The 23,477-nt window shown below is 40.8% G+C and overlaps 1 protein-coding gene across 2 annotated transcripts in view; it reads left to right on the top strand.

Annotated features, from left to right (window-relative positions):
* Nucleotides 1-23,477, top strand: part of tyro3 (TYRO3 protein tyrosine kinase) — an 83,317-nt gene that overhangs the window by 49,940 nt on the left and 9,900 nt on the right. For both annotated transcript variants that reach the window (XM_008104326.3, XM_008104332.3), the window contains exons 10-17: nt 1,720-1,849; nt 2,237-2,334; nt 5,004-5,099; nt 5,789-5,869; nt 9,050-9,142; nt 10,320-10,441; nt 11,770-11,879; nt 22,822-22,981. In XM_008104326.3, coding sequence (XP_008102533.1) covers nt 1,720-1,849; nt 2,237-2,334; nt 5,004-5,099; nt 5,789-5,869; nt 9,050-9,142; nt 10,320-10,441; nt 11,770-11,879; nt 22,822-22,981 — 890 coding nt within the window. The remainder of the gene's footprint in view (nt 1-1,719; nt 1,850-2,236; nt 2,335-5,003; nt 5,100-5,788; nt 5,870-9,049; nt 9,143-10,319; nt 10,442-11,769; nt 11,880-22,821; nt 22,982-23,477) is intronic.

Genomic DNA, 23,477 nt, shown 5'->3' with positions numbered 1-23,477 from the left:
TACCTAAAGTATGCAATATTCTTCTATCCCTTTTTTCACTTTTGGTCATCAAGTATGTATGCAGTCGTGCATGCGATCGCATTTTTGTTTGTTTGTTTAAGGAATGTCTTTGCAATGAATAAACTGTTGTCCTTCAAAAACTCAGTCAACACTAATATAAGTGTTTTTAAAGCCCAGTTGCTGCAGGGAAATGTGATCTGTTGGTGGTGGAGTCACAGCACTAAAGAGATTACATTCTGCCTTCTCCAGCAACATCCTTCCTCATGAAACAACTCCCTGTGGTGCTAAACCTCCACTGACACTTCCTGGCTGTAAGAGTCAGCAGTGGAATTCTCTGCCTTGGTGTCTGGTGGAAGCTCCTTCTTTGGAGGCTTTTAAACAGAGGCTGGGTGGCCATCTGTCAGGGGGTACTTTCTGCTTTAACTGCATGGCAGGGGGTTGGACTAGATGGCCATCTCAATGATTCTATAACATCAGTTGAGGCTGTAAGCCTTGAAGAACAAAATATGGACATTCTGGGCTCCATATGGTTGAGGTTCCCCAGATACTGCTTTATGGCTGCAGTATTTGAAAAGTCTTCACATCTACCCCTTTTACTGGTACTGAGTAATTGGAAGGATTTCCAGTCATCCTCTGGGATATGAGATTCCTTTCCCCAAGTTATTTTGTTATTTTGAGCTCCTTGTTGTAATAGGTGAATCAGAGTTCCCCTGGAGATAGGAAACATATGGAATAGTGAGGTAGGGAATCTGTAAAAGGGACTTCCGGTTGGAGCTGAGGAGAGAAAGCCGCATGGAGCCTCGGCTCCGTGCATCGGAGATGGATGGTCAGGGGAAAGGTTATCTTCACCCCTCAAATTCCTCATCTTTGGGCAAGACAAAGAGAGGAGAGTGTCTGCCCGCAAAGAGCATCTCGAATGGGAATCTGTAAAGGGATTGTGTAGAGAAGTATTAAAGTGTGCTCTTTATCTCCTTGTTATATGTATAATGTTGCCATCCCTGAAACTCCTACTTTTCAAGACATGGGAGTAGCATGATGCCATCTCCTGCTGTAGTGTAAATAAACCTGTTTTGTTGATGTTGATGTTAAGCTGTATAATGCTACTGGAAATATACTACACTAGGGATGGACACTTCTTGGTCTGAAAGGAAATTATCGAACTAAGCATGTAATTACCCTGGCCCTTTTTCTTAGGTCTTCAAAAACCCTCCGTTACTCTTGCAGTTTGGAGTTAATATTTAGCACTTAGTTCTGATTAGTGAATTTTGAGATCCCAGTAATGAAAGAAAAAAAATGCCCAAGTGTTGTAGTACCTAAACTCTGCAGACCTGTACTACATGAGTGCAAATCCATTGTGCTTGTACAAAGTACAGGTTTAGTAACAGTTTTAACCACCCATTTTGAATAAGTCAAGAACATGATAAACTGTATTCCTTATTCCTGTCGAGCCTTTGAATAATGGACTTCCTTTCTTCTGCAAATGTTCCCCACCAGTTCTTGGAATCAATATTAGATGTTTTGGAGGTAGTTGGTGGCAGACTCTCAGATTGTCCTGTCACAATAGATTAGGCTGGGTTGCTGGTAGCTTTTCAAAATTATCTGAAATCCAACTTGTGGGTCTCATTTTAGTACCTGAGCCATTTATGAATGAAGATGCCTATTTTAAAGATTGCAATTTGGAGTGTATTTTGCCACATGTGCTTTTTCTCTTTTATACAGAAGGACAACGACAGCCTCCGTATGGGACATCTTGGGTTCCTGTGGTTTTAGGTATTCTGACGGCACTGGTCACAGCTGTTTCCTTGGCACTGATCCTCCTGAGGAAAAGAAGAAAAGAAACCCGTTTTGGGTAAATGCCTTGTGTAGTGACTAAGACACGTGTCTAGGCCAAATCTGTACAGAATTAGTTTCAGAGCAGATTTCCATTAAACAGAATAATGGGAGGAGAGTGAGCTATTTTAGGTGGGGAAAGCAAGTGTTTCTGTATTGGGGCAACTCCAATTTTCTTGAAAATAGCTGTATGTTTGTGTTGTTTTTGGGTAAATAAAAAATAAAAAGGACCTACCCTAGGGACACCAGAAATTGTGCATGATTTCACAAAGAGGAAAGAGATAACTATTTAAGGAGACTCTAGGTCACTGTCTGTGTTAAATATATGTAAAGTGAATTATTTGTACTTTTGTGACACTTTTTTTCATATTACATAAATGATTTTCCCCTCCTTTTTCTCTTCTAGTCATGCCTTTGGCAGCATGGTGGGAGGGGATCCTATAGTCCATTTCCGAGCAGTGAGATCTTTCAACAGAGAAGTGCCAGAGCTTATTGAGGCAACATGTAGGTAAAATGTTCTAATGACTCTCTTTTACAAACTCCATTCATCAAATGCACTTCCAGATAGCAGACACAAAGTGTTCTTCTTTCCTCTTCCTCTCTTTCACTTTTCTGAATCTTGAGCACTGAACATTTATAATACAGGCACAAAGTAAAGGGCAAAATGATCTCATGGATGTGTTTCTGGAATCTCTGTCCAGAAACCATGTTTTAAGCACAACTTAGATAGTTGCACTGCTGGATTGATATGTTGCAAGACCACCACCACCATCATCATCATCATAACATATGTTTGTATTCCACTTCCACTTTTACCTGAAATTCTATTTAGAAACAAATGGCAATCTCATGCATATTAATAATTAGTAAGCCATATTATTGATAAAACACATTACTTCCAAGTAAACATGTCATCAGCTCAAGTGTTAGATCTCATTAATTTCTACATGGCCTACTTCCATAGAGATAGACTGCAGCTAGTTAGTAAGTTACAGTGCTGTTTTCATTCCCACTAAAATCATTATAAGTTATAGGGTATCTCTTTTTATATGTTTTGCAACAGCTGTGATGATTAGGTGTCACGACCCAGGCTGCAGAGCACCAATAACCATACACAGAGGCCAGAATCTATCTAATATCTTTATTAAGGAAATATATAAAGTTAGTAAAAGCAAGTGTATGAAATAGTTCAGAAGTAGACCTTTCAGGAAAGGTCAAAATTAGTCCCAAGAAACAATGTCCAATATGAAATATTAAGGTCCAAAGTTGTAATCCAATAACCGAAACACTCACTTTGCCAGGCAAAGTGAGGGGAGATGACAAGGTCCTTTAGTCCATGAACTTGAGCAAGGCTAGGAAATAACTTGAAACAAGGCTTGATACAAGGCAACAAGGCACGGGGAGCGAGAACAAGATCCGTGGAATTACTTGGCAAAATCCGGAAGACAAGGCAAGGCTGAGTCCTGGAAAACAAGGCAAGGTCCGTGGAGGTAAACAAGGCTGGAAACGGGAACGAAGGCTTGGAAACGGAGCGAAGGCTTGGAATCAGGAACAAGGCTTGAAACAGGAACGAGGCTTGGAAACGGAGCGCGCTGTCCACACACAACTTACTCCAGTAGCTGACGAATTGACTCCGCAAGATGCCTTTGTGGGTAAAACACCTAAATAGGGTCTAGTTTTCCCACCAAAGAGCAGTTCTCTGGGGAACTAGAAACGAAAGCTAATCTCTGAGTCCAGATGCATGACTCCTTAAGGTTTCCCATGGAAAGCAGGCTTAATCAGCTGAATTCTTAGCAGCTATCCTAGCACTCCTACGAGAGGCCGCTTGAACTGCTCTCTGATGTTTACAAAACTCGTGGCGAGAAAACACAGGAGATTTAGACTCAGGGCTTGTTTGACAGATTTCTGGAAGACAAATCTCTTGCAGGTGCAAGGTTCCCAAATCTGGCTGGGAAGGTTCCAATTCTGACTGAGACGGTGAAAAACCCAAGTTCTCCTCTTCATCTGGGACTACAGTGCCATGAACGGGACTACATGGCCCATGACTCATCACATTAGGAAAGGCCTTGCTCTGAGTAACATGATCTTTTTAAGTTTAAAGATGGCTTCAAGGAGCAGGGTCTTCCCTTTGGTGGCACCCAATTTGAAGAGATTAGGAAAATCAATCTGACATTGGTGGTTAGGGGCTGCTGAGCATGGCAGTTAGAAAAGTAGTTTCCAAGCACTGCACTTTATCAAATTCTTAATATGAGAGAGCCTTGTTTTTACATGTCTGGTCTCTGTTATTACTCTCTTTGTGTTTATCTTGGTTTGGTTACTGCTGATATACAGTTGGATATAGATATAGTCATGCATAGAGCAGACAATTTGAAATAATTGAAAACTACAGCTGATGAAGTGGGCTGAAGTAATTGAAAGTCTGCATCAAATAAAACATATTTGCTTTGAAAGTGTCAAGAGATTAATTGTTGATTTTAAGGATTAAATGAAGGGACATTGAGTTCAGTGGATCTGTTATAAATATGATTGGGTTTGAACCAATGTGTTTTCATCAATGCTGCTCACAGGTTCTAGCTTTATTTTATAGACAAAAATTGGAAGTGTCAAATTTTGCTTACACTTTTGTGCATAATTTCTTGATTTAGCAATGCAATATAATATATAAATAAAATTATTGAGCTGCCTTTGTGCTACATCTCAAACACAAGCCCCTATTATTCACTGTTGTAAATTATTCTAGCTCCTATGACATACTAACAGCTATGATTCACCCTCGCCATCTGTGGAATTGACTGATACAAGTCTGATCCATCTGTACTGTTTACATTGTTCTTATTTCCTCTTTATTAATTGTGTAATTAAAGGATCACATCGCATTTTGAAGTTTAAAACTGAAGTAAATGCAAATGTAATGATTCCAAAATTTGGAATATCATAATACGTGAAAGGAGAATTAATATAGGACCAACCTTAAACATACTTAATGTAGTTATGAAGTTATGCACCCAGAATTTACTGTTGTGAAGAAATGATGTGATCTAACCATTCATATTCATACTCTTTCTTACTTATTCAATGCAATCTTTATCTAGTATGTCTAGCTATGGTTCAGAAAAAAATAAGAGCAAGGTTTAGAGATATTGTGTTAAAAACATCTTTCTGTCTCTCTCTAGTGGACAGTATAGGAATCAGTGATGAACTGAAGACTAAACTGAAAGATGTCCTGATTCAAGAGCAGCAGTTTACACTGGGAAGAATGCTAGGCAAGGGTGAGTGTGAAACTTAACAGCCTATGAGTAAATCCATTAATTTCAATGAGTTTTAGCATGCCTTAATGGCCCAAAACAGAACTATTAGATCACAACAGCCTTTAGCTTATCGGAATGAGCCAAACAGAGGTTGAAATTTAGCTGAGCCCTGTCTTTCTGTCTGTTGACTAATCTTTTCATAGTATTTATCACAGGTTGAGATTATTTCAATCAAATAGGTAAACACACACATAATTTGTGGTGTTTTGAGCATTCCTGAGGGATAGATAGAGGAATTTCAAGAGGCAAAGCTAAGGCATATTTTGAAAGGCATGAATGGAGAAATAGAGAACATGTTGTAAAATATGAGAAAGAAGTAGAAAATCAGAAGAAAGTGAGAGTGGAAGTGCTTTAAGGCAAAAATAGGGAGAGGAAAAATATCATATGGTTTTGTCATTGGGTGTATTGCGCCATTATGTTCTTACTAGTTTTTGTTCTTCCTCCTGAAAATCTTTAGCCACAGTGTGATATTATCTGTCTTTCTTCCCTGAAAACAATCTGAAAAACCTTTGACTGGAAGAGACCATTATTTAGAAGCATCCATATTCTTCATAGAAGCCTTTCTTCACTTAAGATCTAAATCCTTTATGGTCCATGGGAGTAAAGTTCAGTTGCATTGTGTTTGACCTGTTCCTTTTGTGCTTTATCAGGAGAATTTGGTTCTGTAAGAGAAGGTCAGCTGAAACTGCCTGATGGCTCTCTTCAAAAAGTTGCAGTGAAAATGCTAAAAGGTAGGTAGCTTCTAGACTAGTCAATAGGCCTCCAATGTCTTCTTTTTCCATTTTGCTCATCAAACAACACTATGCCAGTTTTTTTCTTTCCCTTTCCTCACCTTTCTTTTCATCTATTGTTGCTTTGTGCTTTTCATGTTAAAAGCCATGCCTCACTTTTGCAGTCACACAAGGCCCTTGCTACTATAAAAGCAGTATCCTTGTCAGTATAGCTGTTGGTCTGCGAATTAAGTGCTGTGCCATCCATTAACACATTTTAACTATGGGAGTAGAATGCCACTGGGAAGGTTCCTGAACCACTAAAATCACTGGGAGTTTTGATCCTGTTTTCTGTAAATCAGTTTAATTCAGGCATCAGTTTCATTTTTGACAAATGTTAACCATAATATGTCAGATTTTGCAAAATGTAATACATCATATCTAATTGATGTATCAGTATGTTCTAACTTTAATCAATGTGTTGCCAAGGCTATGGATTACATTAATTGCATTTTTCGTTACCTTAAGTCTAGATTGGTTTTACCAATGTACCGTATATAGTCGAGTATAAGCCGAGTCTTTCGGCCCCTTTTAGGGCTGAAAAAGCCCCCCTCTGCTTATACTCGAGTGAGAGTCCTGGCCGGCTTAAATTTTGGTCAGCTTATACTCGAGTATATAGGCAATCAGAGATGGACAGTCTTATTTTATTAAAGTATTGTTATTATTATTACTACTATTATCTAAAATTAAAGTTTTATGTAAATATTCAAAAACATTTAACCTTTTGATGTCCCAATTAATGTAATTGTATTGGTATCTATTTTTATTTTTGAAATTTACCAGTAGTGGCTGCATTTCCCATCCTCATCTTATACTTGAGTCAATATGTTTTCCCAGTTTTTTGTGGTAAAATTAGGTTTCTCTGCTTATATTCGGGTCAGCTAATACTCAAGTACAGTAGAGTCTCACTTATCCAATATTCTGGATTATCCAACGCATTTTGTAGTCAATGTTTTCAATATATCATGATATTTTGGTGCTAAATTCGTAAATACAGTAATTACTACATAGCATTACTGCGTATTGAATTACTTTTTCTGTCAAATTTGTTGTATAACATGATGTTTTGGTGCTTAATTTGTAAAATCATAACCTAATTTGAGGTTTAATAGGCTTTTCCTTAATCCCTCCTTATTATCCAACATATTCGCTTATCCAACATTCTGCCGGCCCGTTTATGCTGGATAAGTGAGACTCTACTGTATATACGATAATTAATTACACATGCACAGAGAACAATGCTGTGGGGTAGATAGTACTTTTGATGGCCTTCATAGATAGAGGCCGGGGGCAACATGTTGGGCACGGTGCAGAGCCCCAGGATACTGTGAGTTACGGGTTGGATCAGTGTGAGATTTGCTGGTTAGTTGAGAACTGTGTTGGGATTTTCTCCCTTTTACCTGGGGATTTTTTGTCTACTTACAATTGATGTAAGGAAACAGGCTGTCACTGGCTGCTAATATAGGGATAATATATGAGTTTGGTGCATACTTTGGGACCCTTTTAGGGGCTCTGAGACCCAGTAAGCCATTAAGGCAGTGGTTCTCAACCTGGGGTCCCCAGATGTTTTTGGCCTTCAACTCCCAGAAATCCTAATACAGTAGAGTCTCACTTATCCAAGCTAAACGGGCCGGCAGAACCTTGGATAAGCGAATATCTTGGATAATAAGGAGGGATTAAGGAAATGCCTATTAAACATCAAATTAGGTTATGATTTTACAAATTAAGCACCAAAACATCATGTTATACAACAAATTTGACAGAAAAAGTAGTTCAATACGCAGTAATGTTATGTTGTAATTGCTGTATTTACAAATTTAGCACCAAAATCTCATGATATATTGAAAACATTGACTACAAAAATGCATTGGATAATCCAGAACCTTGGATAAGTGAGTCTTGGATAAGTGAGACTCTACTGTAGCTGGAAGATGGCTGGGATATCTGGGAGTTGTAGGCTAAAACATATGGAGAACCACTGCAAGGTGTCCGCCCTTGAGACTGACCTAGGGATTTGCTCTCCCTTATAAGGACCTGGAACATGGATGGGATTGTCCTGGGTTTACTTTCCAGTAAGCCAAAGAGCACTCTAACTACTGGATTGCCTTTGGGGCTCAGGTGTTTTGCCCAAGGAAAGTCTTCAGAGGTTGACACATGGCTTCAGCTGAACCCGCATTAGGTTGCTTCCCCCTCTTGCTCCTTTCCAGATTAAATCTAATTTAAATAGAATATAAGTCAACTAAAGTGGGTCTTATTTAACCCATCTTTCTGTATCTGATCTTGTTATTTCCATAGTTGGTCATTTAAAAAAGTTCTTTCCTGCTCAGCAAGTCTGGGCTGTAAAACTTTGACCACTTATCTGATTGATCTCAGTAGACATGTATGAAATTGCCTGTTAGAAAACTGTATGCCTTGGCCTTGAAAAGGCTTCTGTCATTGGTAAGGATGACAATGTTTTTTAGTAAAACTATTCAAAGATCAGAGTTTGCAGTACTCCTTAGTCCAACTCTGTATCCTGTTTTGTTACACTCACTAGATGTGTTAGCTCGTAATGCAAGAATGTTTGTGTTACCACTTCATTACTATTTGTTAATACTGCTATTAAATAGTCACTGTTGGTACTTTTCACAATTCTCTTTGACCTTATGGATTACAATCCTGCACCCATCTATGTAAAGTATACTATATAATGATCTGACAACAAAGGCAGCACTCCATGTATTAGATGGAGTGATCTGCTATCAATAAAAGTATGTTAGTATTTAGTGTGCTCTTGTTTTAAATGTGCTAGTCGTTTTGCTCAGGCAGGCTTTTAAAGAAGAAAGTTTTTAAGATCAAGTCAGGGGGTGTCATAGTTTTTATTTTTGAATATGTTTTTAATGGATTTTAACTGAATTTTAATACCAATGAAATTTAATTCTGTTTTAATGTAAACTACTTTGGGTCTCCTTGTGGAGAGAAAAAGCAGGGTATAAATAAACATCATCATCATCAATAACAACAACAACAATAATGTAAAGCAGGGTATAAATAAACATCAATAACAACAACAACAACAGGAATAATGTATCGTTGTTATGCACATCTATCATCTTTCTCCCATTATGTTTGAAAGAAAATCTTAATATGCTTTTATTTTAGCGGACATCTTCACTTCAAGTGATATAGAAGACTTCCTGAAGGAAGCTGCCTGCATGAAGGAGTTTGATCATCCACATGTTACCAAGCTGATTGGTGAGCAATTTTGGGTATTATATCAGTTTTTGTACAGATGTGTTCTAAATTGTGCATAAGTCATAGCTGCTTTGCTGTTGGCAATAGTATTAGATGGTAGCAGTGGTCATGTAACTTGTTGATTTATTTAGAAGTTCTTAGTGTATCACATTCAGAATACTTCTAATAGAGAACTGAAATAGGAATACTGTTGGATAGTTATAGGAAGAGGCAAGATGCTCATTTGGTTGCACTATAGAAAGACAGTGCATAAGGCAGGCTCAATAATAGAATCTCATGGTTCAAACCAGCCTGTCACCTTAGACTGTTCCTAGTTTCACATGGGAGAAATCATGCCTGCTTTGAATTAACAATATGGTCCTATGAAATGCAGTGAAGTTCAAAACAGAACTTCTTCATAGGGCAGTTCCACACATACATTAAACCTACTTCAGAGTGGATTTAAGAAACCCGCTCCAAAGGGGGTTTAAGTCCACACAGCCAGGGGGAAAAATGGGCTTTGCCTGTTGGCTGTCCACATGCCATCCCAAATATTTTTGGGATGGCATCTGGCCATCCAACCCCTCCCCTGTGCGGATGCAGGTAACTCAGTCTGTGTGAGTTCACAGACAACAACTCAATGAACTACTGTTGCAAGTAAGCAGTCTGTCCTTTTTCTGATTACTCCAAGTATATAAGCCATTGGAATTTAAGATACAATTGAAGACCTGTCTCTTCCAGCAGGCCTACCCAGTCAATTGTTAACTATGAATATTAAACTCATGTCTTGTTCTTTGTTCTTTGTTCTATATATTTTAATATATGTATTTCATAAAAAACATTATAATATATATCTTTTACGTAACGTTTTATAATGATGTGTTTTAACTGTGTTAAGAAGAGAGACGGGTAAAAAATAAAAAGATTATTATTATTATTATTATTATTATTGTTATTATTATATGGTCATCTTCATTAGAAGGTGCTAAGGTATGCAAAATATATTACTGATAGTTTTCAGGATAGTTCTTAGCAATTATACATCCATCTGAAACTAATAGGAATAGATGACACAATCCAAGGACTAAGAATTAAAATGGTGATTGGCAGAGAAATTCAGGAAATTATGAAAAGCAAAATGTAATAACCTAATGCAAACATACTTGTACTTGCTAACTTTCCTTCTCTGCTTCATCAGGAGTCAGTTTGCGCAACCGGCCTAAAGGCCGTCTTCCAATCCCAATGGTTATCCTACCATTTATGAAGCACGGAGACCTTCACTCTTTTCTACTGATGTCTCGGATTGGAGAAACCCCTTTTGTAAGATTCTCCGATTTACTATGCTCCTCACAGAATAATTAATTTGGGAATTATATTTTGAACTAGAGTTTTGGTTTATCAAATGTGATTTATTCCGGACATGTAAATCTATGTTCTCCTGTTTGTTACTGCTAGTTTTAGACACTTGAAAGTTTTGGTTGTTTCTCAGCTTGTAAATGCATTGAGTTTATATAGTCACTCCAGATGTACTTGCTGTTGTCAACAGAGATGAAAGATTTACTATTATTTATTATTTATTTACAGTATTTCTATCCCACCTTTCTCTACCCCAGAGAGGACTCAAGGCAGCTTTACATAAAAAGGCAGCTATTTGATGCCTTGACAATAATACAGCTTTAAAGACATTTAGCAAATCATTAAATTCAAGTAAAACAATTAAAACATTTAAAATCACAGTCATAATCACATAATCCATAAGCATAAACCAGGCCATTCCTATAGTCATAACATAGTCATCTTATGACTTTAACGTAGTCATAAGATGAAACATTATCATTAGTGATCCTGGCTGTGCTTGTCCCTCCTGAATAATATGGTCTCATTGGTTTCCTCTGTGTTTTTAAAGTATTTTTCTCACTAAGATTAGATCATGAACATGTTGTTCTTGGACTGTGGTATTCAGACTTCTGTGAACAATCTGCTATAGGATATTATTTGAGAATATTTAAAACAAGAAAAAGGAAAAGAAGTTTCAACACTTGTTAAATATTCTGAGTGCTAGCTGAGTTTCATATTTAAGCATTGACAGTTTCCTGATAGACAAATCAATTAGGCAGTATATGTTTTCTGACTATCTCTTCTCTAGATACAAGATACACAAGCATGAACATTTGTGGCACAGCTTTATCAAGATCATACTGTTTTCACACTGCAAACAGTAAAATTGTATATTTAAATTATTTAAATTACAATTAAATAGAAAGTAGAATGTCAGGAAGAACTATTCTTTCCGAGCCTTTTTCCCTCTCTCTAGGAAGGAGTTTATATATGGCAGTAGTGAAGTAGCTCAGCCCATGAAATGCCAAAGAGGCAAGCCAAGAAGGCCCATACATTAGTTTGCTGTACTAAGGTTCACTGTACATCTCCCAGAAATCCCAGCCAGTTTACCAGCTGTCAGGATTTCTGTGAGTTGAAGGCCAAAACATCTGGGGACCTGCAGGTTGAGAACCACTGTCTTAAATGTCTAATAGTGCTTTTTCATCTTTAAAATTGGGAATAGGCACAATGTTTTCATGGCATTTCCACATGGTGCAATATTGCTTTTCCCCTCAGTACCTCACCTTTCTTTGTGCCTCTTTTTTCTGCAGAACTTGCCCCTCCGGACCCTCTTAAAATTTATGATTGATATTGCTAGTGGCATGGAGTACTTGAGCTCCAAAAACTTCATACACAGGGACTTGGCTGCCCGAAACTGCATGTGAGTCTACAATGTTCTTATATATTAACTGAAATCTTTGTAAAGGTTAGAAAATACAGAAGAGATTGGTTGAGAAAACCCAAAGAGTCACCAAGTATGAGATTTTTTTTTTCGTGTCAGGAGCAACCTGAGTCGCTTCTGGTGTGAGAGAATTGGCCGTCTGCAAGGACGTTGCCCAGGGGACGCCCAGATGTTTTGATGTTTTTACCATCCTTGTGAGAGGCTTCTCTCATGTCCCCGCATGGAGCTGAAGCTGATAGAGGGAGCTCATCCTCGCTCTCCCTAGGTGGGATTCGAACTTGGCAGCTTTCAGGTCAGCAACCCAACCTTCAAGTCACAAGGCTTTAACCCACTACTCCACTGGGGGCTCCACCAAGTATGAGATGATTTTCCTGAAAGAAAACTATGTGACACAATGATTTTGAAGAAAGTTAAGCAATGAAGTGTTTGTGGAAGTCGATGGTGTCTATGCCTAGTACTCTACTGATTGTACAATTCAGTTTCCTTCATTCCCCTCTATTAGTGCACAGGTACAAAAAATACACCCAAGGGCCCCCGGTTTAGAGTATTAAGGTCAATCTTCAGTTCCCTACAAAATATTGAAAATAATTTACTTGAAGTGAAAAATAGCTAATTATACCCCTCATGCTATGTTGACTTTGAATTTATGCCTCACAAAACCCTGGAGTAAACAACTTCTAATTGGAATAATATCTTTAGCTTTTTTTAAAAAAAAAAGTTTGAGGATTCAGCAGTGGCGTGCGACCCTCAATGTTCTCATAGAAGCCATTGAGCCTTTGAAATCCTTGGCACTTGCCCATCTGTACTCCTACATTTAATGCAGAAAAACTGATGGAGAAATATGATTTTCCCTTTTTCTAGTCACATGTTTTGTTTTTTTTAGTGCTATGCAGATGATTGGTCTAGTGCAGGCATGGGCAAACTTTGGTCCTCCCAAGTGATTTGGACTTCAATTCCCAGAAGTCTCATCCAGCTTACTGGCTGTTAGGAATTATGGGAGCTGAAGTCCAAAACACCTGATGGCCGAAGTTTGCCTGTGCCTGGTTTAGTATCATGACACATATTGAACAATGTCCCGTGGCATGAGCCTCACAGCATGCTAACTCCCTGGCCAAAGTGTTATTTTCTAACTTCGAGACCTCCAGAGGTTTCCCATCTTAGAGACCTCCAGAGGTTTCCCTCTACTGCTTCCACCCAGATATTTTTGACTACAGAACTCCCCAACAAGGCCATTGGTCAGGGATAATGAGAGCTGTAATCCAGAATATTTGGAGGATACTGGTTTGGTTACGGAAAGCTGCAAATTGAGATTGAATAGATGTTTTTTCTGGGTCTTCTACTGAGTTCTTAAGGCAAGCCTAACAAAAAGAAAAGCTGCAAACTCATACACACTACATGCTGCACTACCCACCATTTCTGGAACCTGGTTAGACAGAGTCAGGGAGACAAGACAAGGAGGATCTTTGTACTAAAGGACCTTGGATATTTAGAGAATGGAAGGAGCACAAAGATGCAAAGCAAATAACATATCGCAGAAGATCAGAACCAAACAAGTGATCCAATGAAGTCTCATCTGCCACCTTATATTGTTCTCCACCGCAAGATCATTTTCTCCGCCCTGTTTGTCTACCCTATGCATTTTATTTTTCTCATGCACTTTATTCATCAACTCCAATTTTAGTTAGCTGTGACAGTTACCTACTCATGCTTAGCTGGATTTTTCGATGTCTTGCTGATGATTGATTAAGATTGTTTTATGTCTTAAGGTTTTATAATTTTAAACTGTTTTAAACTATAGTTTTTTCTGTTTTAATTATAATGTTACATGTTTTAAACTGTTTTTATGATGTTTAATGGTTGGACTTGTCCCTATGTGAGCTGCGCCAAGTCCCCTTGGGGAGATGGAGGCGGCATATAAAAATACATCATCATCATCATCATCATCATTATTAGCATGAATGAAAGACTGTAAAGGAAGAGCTCTGTGTGGCTGTTTATAAGTAAAATCCCTCTCAAGTCATTATGGTGGAAATATATACATCATATACAGATTCAATATGAAGTTCACCTTTAAAAACAAACTTCTGGACTACTATTTCAGATTTTTTTTTGTGAGATGAAGATCCATTAGGTATGTGGAAAAGTTAAAAAGTTATGCTAGTTGCCTTATTTATGTTGCCTCTGTGTAGGAAGGTACCATTCTTCTGGGGAAGCTGGCATGGTGTACTGGATTGAGTGTTGCAGTACAATTTTGAAGATCAGTGTTCAAACCTCCGCTCAGCCACAAAACCCACTGGGTGACCTTGGACAAGGCAGGCTCACTCAGCCTCAGAAAAAGGCAATAATTCAAGTCTCCCAAAAAAAAACTAGTGATAGGGTCACCATAGCTTGGAAATGACTTGAAGGAACATCACAGCAAACCTTTTGTTCCGTCCCCCAGGACGATGGTTTGCCTTACCTATTGGTCGTTTGTTTGTTTTCCCTCCTTTGCATTTTGTTTGAGCCTCTGGCTGCAAAAGCCTAGGAAAAATGGCTTGGAATCTGCAAGAGCTGGCTGCAGTTTTCTTTGCAGTGATTGGTCAAAGAGTGCAACATCTTAGGACCGCCCTTTTTACCAGGGTCTAGTCTCCATTTTGGAGCTTCATTCTGGCTATAGTTTTCCAACGTGCTGGAGCTGTGCAAGGCTAACTGGGACAAATCATCCTCAAAACCAGGCCAATCTAAGCCTATCCAAATTAGATAAGTATTGAATTATATTGATCTGGAATAAGAAATCTAGTTAGAGGAGCAGGGTTATTCTGTCGCTTCTAGAACTAATCTTTGCTGTAAAGATAGGGAAGGAAAGAGTTTCTCCTTCTAATATAGGCAGCGTGATTAGGGTATAGTGGTTTTATAATCACCTTTGCTTTCTGGAACCAGGGATAATTCTGTACCTAAAACCTATAGAAATTTGTTTCATTTTCTGCAACTTTAAGATCTGTGCCAGGTTTACAACCTTGTATGAATAAACATTCTTTTTTGAAGTTATCCAGACTCAGTCGTTCAATATCTATAGGACAGCTTATAGGGATTTGCAGTTCGCCCGGATAAAGGACAGCACGTTTCAGTTTTATAGTTTTTTATTGTCCGGCGGACGGCACAGTTTTGAGGCCGATCAGCGGTTTTCCGCTTCAGCTAGCTTGCACGGCCATAGAGACTTTGATTTTGTGGTCTGTTGCAGTGAAGCTTGCTGCCATTCCTTCAGCCTCTGCAGTATCCTGCTCTTCAGCTGCGGCTGTTTCTGCAATTGCACGGCTGTGCAAAACCCAGCAATCTACCCCGAGCTCCTTCGGTGGCAGGTATCGAGCCACGGAGCTCCAGCAGCAGTCTTTGGGCTCACACAGAGGTGGTGAGTCCAGAAGCACCAGGCCGGGACCCAGATAAGCCTGGCAACTCCAAAAGAAAGTTCTGGCTGAGTCTTCACAGTGGCTAGGATCTCGGCCGGGACAGTCGCCCGGCGGTGGTGACCTGCCTCATGGTCCGGCGGTGGTGACCTGCCTCATCATCCTGCGGTGGTGACCTGCCTCATTGACCTGCGGCGGTGACCTGTCTCATCATCCTGCGGTGGTGACCTGCCTCATTGACCTGCGGTGGTGACCTGTCTCATTGACCTGCGGTGGTGACCTGTCTCATCGTCCTGCGGTGGTGACCTCCCTTCACAGCGGGGAGGAGGCGTCTCTTCTCTCCTCCTTTCCAAAGCCAGCCTCGGTGCTCCTTCGGCGGCAGGCCTCGAGCCGCGGAGCACAAGGTGCTTGAAAATTTGGCGAAGTCGCCATTTTGGCAGTTTACGTCACTCGGGCAAGGGAGGTATCAAGTGGCAAGTTGCTGTCAGTTGGCGTTTTGCAGCTTGCCTACCAATGTTTGGCGCCAAAGGTCGCAATCTTTGTAAAGTATAGTTACTTAGTGATATATATTGCTATGGTTAAGTGCTGTGAATTGTATTATATATTGAATTTGCTTTTATTGTAAATTTACTTGCTGGTATGTTGTATTTGCTTTTGTTGTAAATTTACTTGCTATTAAGAATACATAATGTCTATGCAATTTCAAGATGATGCAGATGGTATACCTCCTTCTGAGGCTGAAAGTAGGAATGAAAGGCCCCAAAGGATAAAGCACCCTTCAGCCAAGATGCTAGCCCATCTAATAGACGAAAAGGAGCTCCTCCATGTGAGGTTAGGTTCGGCATGGGAGCGCATCACAACATTAATGGACAGAATTGAGAGCTTGGGTATTACAAGGGTGCCATCCATATTACAGACAGACCTTGAAGAGACCTTCGGTATTTGGAGGGGTTTGGTGTCTAAGATAGTCCAGGTCCTCGAGCGCATTAACGCCAAGGATTCAGAGCTAGAAATAGTGAGTGTCTTAGCTGACACTAATGAGAAAGAAAATAAGGTGAGGGCAATTCTAGATGCCTTGGAATTTAGTTCTCCACCTGTTAATCTAAGGTCTGAGCCAAAAGGAAATCAGTCTTCCTTATGCAGCCATGAGACCAATCTTTTAAAATCACCTGCTGTGGCACTTAGTCTTAAGTCCAACCGCTCTAGCCAGGTATCTAAGCTAAGGGAGTGTGCATCATCTAAACATAGCCACTCTAGCAAGTCTTCTGCTGCTGGGAGTGCCATCTCTTCCCTAGCTGCCTTGCACATTAAGGAGGCTGCACGTCTGAAGCTAAAGAGCAAGGTAGCGGGGGCGGAGGCTGATGCTAAGGCAGCTGATCTCACCCTTCCCTTTAAAGAAGAAGAGCAACGACTGCAAATAGAACAGGCCCGTAGACAAAGCGAAATGCAAATAGAACAGGCCCGTAGACAAAGCGAAATGCAAATAGAACAGGCCCGTAGACAAAGCGAAATGCAAATGGAACAGGCCCAAAGGCAAGGTGAAATAGAAATGCTTAGAATAAGGATGGATGCTACTGCCAAAAAGGTAAGGGCTGAGACTTTGGCCAAGGCCCTAATTGAGCCACTCACAGAAGAAAATGTAAGTCAGTTGCCGAAGCAGGACCCTTCTTCCAAGGTGCTTGTGCATTTTAATAGCTTAAACAGCCAGTTTTCGGATGAGGAACAGGAAGACTTCTCTCCTTACCCAGAGCAGGGCCCCAAAGTCACTTTTGAGTTTCCTGCAGAGCAGAGCGTCATAGCGGGGAGCTCACCCTTGCCCGAGCTACCTGTGCCTCCTGCTAAATCCCTAGGTCAGTCAATCAGGGCCTCAAGGCCAAGTGCTAGTTGGCCCTTACAGACAGCTGCACAGGGAGCCACCGATTCGTCAGTGGTCGATGTCATCCCTCCAAGAGGCCAAAGGTTGACGCAAGGTGCACGGTGGGAGTCCACTCCACAACAGCAAACTCCTCAATTGTTCCCTTCGACGCCAGAGTCCCAGCTTGTCTCCATCATCAGAAGCCCCAGAAGAGATCTTAAGGACAAGGGTGTCGAAAAGTTTTCGGACAAGCCTGAGGAATTTCTTCTCTGGAAGGCCACCTTCCAGAGAGCAATCAGAGACTTAAAGTTATTGCCTGAGGAAGAACTGACTCTTCTGGCTGCATGGTTGGGCCCAGCCTCATCCTCACAAGTTAAGAAGATCTACGCAGCCCACGTAGCCGATCCCGACAAAGCCCTGGAAAAGGCCTGGGCCAGGTTGCAGCAGAGGTATGGGGCCAGCACAGAGATTGAAGCATCTCTTATGGACAAGCTCCAAAGGTTCCCAGCTTTGAAACTCAAAGACTTCAAACTCTTGTGGGACCTCAGCGATCTCCTTACGGAATTAGAGTCGGCCAAGGAGAATCCAGAACTGCCCGGTTTGAAGTGCCTCGATCAGCACCTGTCCCAGAGGCAGATCTTGACCAAGCTGCCCTTCACTTTGCAAGAACGCTGGGGACAGGAGGTCTTCAACTACAAGGAGGCCCACTCCCAGGCATACCCTCCATTTTCTCATTTGGTCCAGTTCATCACCAGGGCAGCCAGAGAAAGGAATGATCCACAGACGGGCCTCCCCACCTTATACCAAGGGACCCAGCCAGAGAAGGCACCTGAAGTGGACAAGAAACCACCTAGAGAGGCCAATAAACCTGTCAGCGTAAAGGCAGTCGAAACTCAACACAAGACTGATGAACCCAGGTCGGAGGTAAAAGAGTTGCTTTGCCCTATCCACCAAAAGCCTCACAGCTTGGCCAACTGCAGGGAGTTTAGTAGAAAGTCATACAAAGAGAGGCAACAGCTAGTTCAAAAGCAGGGAATCTGCTTTAGATGCTGTGGAGCAACTCCACACTTTGCGTCCAACTGCAAAGAAAACGTCAAGTGTGAGAAATGCAACAGCCTCAAGCATTGCACCGCAATGCACAACTCCAGTGTCATCTCCCACCCCAAAGGGAACGTTTCACCAAAAGAAAAGTCAGCAGTCGAAGACACCGACAAGCCAGTCGTACCAGAGATGCAGGTGGAGGTTTCAGCAGTCGCCTGTACAGAGCTGTGTTCTGACTCGCACCAGTACAGAGTTTGTCATCCTATCTGCCTAGCGGATGTATATCCAGCCAAGAGCCCTTGGCTTAGAAAGAGACTCTATGTGGCCCTGGATTCACAGAGCGACGCCTCCCTGGCTACTCCAGAGTTCTTCCGCATGTTTGACCTTAAAACCAAGATGGTCGACTACACTATGACTACGTGTGCAGGAAAAAAGAAGTTGCAGGGTCGCATAGCATCTGGCTTTGTTGTCTCCTCTTGCGACCAGAAGAGGCAGTTCAAGTTGCCAGACCTGATTGAGTGTTCCTCCATCCCTCGGAACAAAAAACAAATTGTAACTAGAGAAGTTGTGGAGGCTCATCCACATTTGCGACGATTAAAGAATGCCATACCTGCTTTCCGTCCAGATGTGGACATTGCCCTTCTGCTTGGTGCGGACTGTCCGAACTTGTTCTATGTGAACGACCAAGTTAAGGGACCTCCAGGGGCGCCCATTGCTCAGCTGCTACCACTAGGCTGGACAGTTACAGGCCCAGTGTGCATAAACAAGATGCACCCACCATCGTCGTTGGACTCCAATCAAGCACAGGTGCTTAAAGGTGGACGTCCTACACTTGTGCGCAGTTGCCTAAGTCACATCTCAGTCTACTGCCAAGCAATAACTCCAGAGTATTCCTCCATCTTCAAAGTCTCTGAGAGAGACGAAGCCACAGCGCTCTCGAAAGATGAGCAAAGGTTTTCGGACATTATGAATGCTCAAGTCTCACGAAGTGCAGAGGTGAAAGCCTGCAAATCAACCACAGAAATCAAGATGGGCCAAAGATCTTACCTGGAACTACACCGCTTTGAGCATTTTTTAGAGTGGCGCAGTCCTCTTAGAGCAGTTGCTAGGCTCATACATCGCTTAGTCTGCAAAGATAGTCAGCCTTTGCCAGTTCAGGACATGCTAAAGGCTAAGGGAGTAATACTCAGGTCAGTTCAGAGGCATGAGTTTAGTCAAGAAACAGCCAGGTTAGAACAAGGGCTTAACACCCCCAGCCGGAGTTTCTTGTGTGAGCTGAACCCATTTCTGGATAAAGAGGGCATTTTAAGAGTGGGTGAGAGGTTAGCTAAGGCTAAACTCAAAGTGTGTATAAAGAACCCTATCATTGTACCCCCCAATAGCCATATTGCTTTGTTGTTGGTTCGTCACTACCATGAGAAAATCCATCATCAAGGTAGAACTCTGACTGAGGCGACCCTTAGAAATGAAGGCCTGTGGGTGGTAAATGCTAAAAGTTTGGTCAGCAGTGTTATTTTTAAGTGTGTCAAATGTCGGCGACTCAGAGTCAGCTGATGGCAGAACTACCTCAGGATAGGACTTTGACAGACCCACCCTTTTCCCATGTGGGAATCGATGTGTTTGGTCCTTGGGAAATTGTTACCAGAAAAACCAGGGGTGGTGTTGTAAATAATAAAAGATGGGCGGTTTTGTTTACTTGTTTGTCAAAACGAACTGTCTATATTGAGGATGTATAGGGAATGGACACTTCATCATTTTTAAATGCATTGAAAAGGTTCATAGCCCTCAGAGGGCCAATTAAGTCAATTCGATCGGACTGTGGCACCAATTTTGCATGTGCAGACCTTAGCCAACCACTTCAGGAAGAGGTGGAAGGCCGAATACTTAAGCCAGCTTCAAGCTAGAAGAATCTGGCAAAGCCCACAGGACAACATTGAGGTTAACAACGTTGTGTTGTTAAAGGACAAAGACTTGCCCCGCCATGCATGGCCCATGGGCATTGTATTAAAGACCTTTCCTTGCCCGGACGGTAAGGTCAGGAAAGTTCAATTAAAGACTTGCAACAGAGGCAAAGTGTCCATTTTGGACAGACCAATTAGTGACCTCGTGTTGCTTATTGGAGATGTTTAAAGTTCTAGTGTTTGTATTGTTGTGTATACAAAGGTGTTTGTATGTTTTTGATTGGTAAATTCCCATATCCTGGGAATTTAGCGGGGAGTGTTCCGTCCCCCAGGACGATGGTTTGCCTTACCTATTGGTCGTTTGTTTGTTTTCCCTCCTTTGCATTTTGTTTGAGCCTCTGGCTGCAAAAGCCTAGGAAAAATGGCTTGGAATCTGCAAGAGCTGGCTGCAGTTTTCTTTGCAGTGATTGGTCAAAGAGTGCAACATCTTAGGACCGCCCTTTTTACCAGGGTCTAGTCTCCATTTTGGAGCTTCATTCTGGCTATAGTTTTCCAACGTGCTGGAGCTGTGCAAGGCTAACTGGGACAAATCATCCTCAAAACCAGGCCAATCTAAGCCTATCCAAATTAGATAAGTATTGAATTATATTGATCTGGAATAAGAAATCTAGTTAGAGGAGCAGGGTTATTCTGTCGCTTCTAGAACTAATCTTTGCTGTAAAGATAGGGAAGGAAAGAGTTTCTCCTTCTAATATAGGCAGCGTGATTAGGGTATAGTGGTTTTATAATCACCTTTGCTTTCTGGAACCAGGGATAATTCTGTACCTAAAACCTATAGAAATTTGTTTCATTTTCTGCAACTTTAAGATCTGTGCCAGGTTTACAACCTTGTATGAATAAACATTCTTTTTTGAAGTTATCCAGACTCAGTCGTTCAATATCTATAGGACAGCTTATAGGGATTTGCAGTTCGCCCGGATAAAGGACAGCACGTTTCAGTTTTATAGTTTTTTATTGTCCGGCGGACGGCACACCTTTCTTCAACAGCATCTACAGTATTTTGATTTTTTTAAATGCTGTTTACTTCAGTACAGGTGCACTATGTAGTACAATTCTGAAGCATAACATTTTCATAATGGATTTTCAGAAATATACTGTTTTGATGAAATACCATTACCATTTTCAAAATAGTGTTTCCTGGGGGTGTGATTATAATGAAGACCCCAAACAGCATTGAAGAGTAAACAGGCTATGCCAAAATATATCCAAAGTACAAATTCTAACCCCTTTGAAGGTGGAAATTACAAAAATAGACATTAAGAAGCCCTGTTTGATGTATTAGCCATCAACTGGTGTTGAAAAAGTGAATCACATTTCTTCTTCCTTCTAGCTGTTAGAAATAATATGAAAAATCAGATCTTTTTGCCTTTGCCATGTGGTCTGGGACAGGTTCCTGGTTGTTCTTTAAGGCTATTCAGCATACCACGGATGTTGAAGGAGGAGCAAATCCCACTTATTGCCTCTGGCGGTGGGATCATAGGTACACTGCATAGCTGAAATTCCATTCCAGGCTTCCTAATAATGCAGGGAGTTGATTGCTTCCCTTATACTCTGTTTTTGCTCCCAAGTGTGTCTTGACAAAAACTTTCTGGTCTTAAAGTGCTCAGAATGTGATGGGGTAAAAGAATACCTTGAGTGTATGCAGAATTGTTTACATTTCTACAGCACATAACAGTATACATATAGAGAAATAAGCGCTTCAGGTATGCCAGCACTATATGGACACTCTTAGTAGATAACTGACTAGTGTTTTCCGATTAACATTGCATTATTGTTTTTATGAACTGATGACACAGTCAAGACATCATATTGTACTATTTTGCATTTTATAATACTACAGTAAAATGATATCATCTGATGCTCTTACCCAACAGATTCAATATCCACAATTTCACTTACCTATGCTGCAAAAATATATTCCCCCAAAAGTGTTTGCAATTCTATGGCATGTTTCTGGCCCACGTATAATCAGAATATGGAGTTCACTATTATCTATGGTTTCAGGTATACACAGTGGGGACTTGGAATGGATAAGGATATGGTATATGTGTGTGTGTCATACTTAAAATATATATATATATACAGGGTGTTTGAAAAAGAACTCCCTGGTTTTAATGTATTTATACTTAAAACTAGGGAGTTCTTTTTCAAACACCCTGTGTATATATCCAAAAAGCAAAGAACTGCAGATGTATCTCAGGCTATAGGTGTACTCTTCAGTAGCCAATTAGATAGGTTTGTCCTCGTCCTTCCCTCAGGACACACAGGCCTTTAAGCAGTGCAAAGGAAAGGATTGCTCCAGCTGGACTCTTAGGCTGCTGTTGTCCTCTGAGATGTCCTTATCTTTACACAAATTCCTTGAGGAGGGAAGGTGAGGTTAATTCTTTCTTCAGTTTGAAATCATTATCTCCTGCTCAGGTTGTGGAAGGCTCATTTCCGAGGTTAAACAGTTAGATACTATAGCTTATAATGTTAGCCCACCCCTAGATGTTGTTACCTTTGACTCAGCATTACCAACAGTGTAAAACATTCTTGATGTTCTGGTTATTGTGTATCAACATCAAACTCTGCTTTCATACAAGGGATGAGGTATGAAGGAGGAAACTTATACCTCCTTTTACTTTCTCTAGTATATGGATATTCTGAGTTGCTTAAATTCTTCATTATTTTGTTTTCTTTAGGCTGGATGAAAACATGAATGTATGTGTAGCTGACTTTGGGCTTTCAAAGAAAATCTATAGTGGAGACTATTACCGTCAGGGCTGTGCCTCTAAGCTGCCAGTGAAGTGGCTTGCATTGGAAAGTCTGGCGGACAATCTCTACACAACACATAGCGATGTGGTGAGTGCTTCTTTGCCTGCTGAATTTGGTATTGGGAAGTGGTTTAAAAAGTAGCATTGATATGATACTTTGTGAGGACGAATAATTAGACTTCTTCCCTAGATGTCTTCTCAATCTGAAAGTGGCATAGGTCAGTGTAAGAATTGTAAGGTCATGTATTTTGGGGACAGAAATCTAGTTCACAAAAAAGGATAATAAATAATTCAGTTTTATTTTGCAATTCAATAATTATAAGTTCATCCTAGTAGGGTGGTGATACTCCCCCCCGCTCACTCCCCACTCCCGAGTGCACACCCCCCCCCCCCCCCCCCCCAGTTTGGGCACCCAGTCTCTAAAAGGTTTGCCATCACTGTCCTAGTATGACAACACTTGCTTACAAAGTTACATTCATAATAATTTCTCCACAACCTGTCAGCCATAACTGGGAATAACCACCAAATGACAGTGGCTTTTCTGACCAAAGAAAGGGACAGGATGTTTTTAGAATTTGGGGGGG

Source organism: Anolis carolinensis, chromosome 1, assembly GCF_035594765.1.
Source record: "Anolis carolinensis isolate JA03-04 chromosome 1, rAnoCar3.1.pri, whole genome shotgun sequence".
Taxonomy (NCBI): domain Eukaryota; kingdom Metazoa; phylum Chordata; class Lepidosauria; order Squamata; family Dactyloidae; genus Anolis; species Anolis carolinensis.
This window is presented reverse-complemented; position numbering and strand designations above follow the sequence as displayed.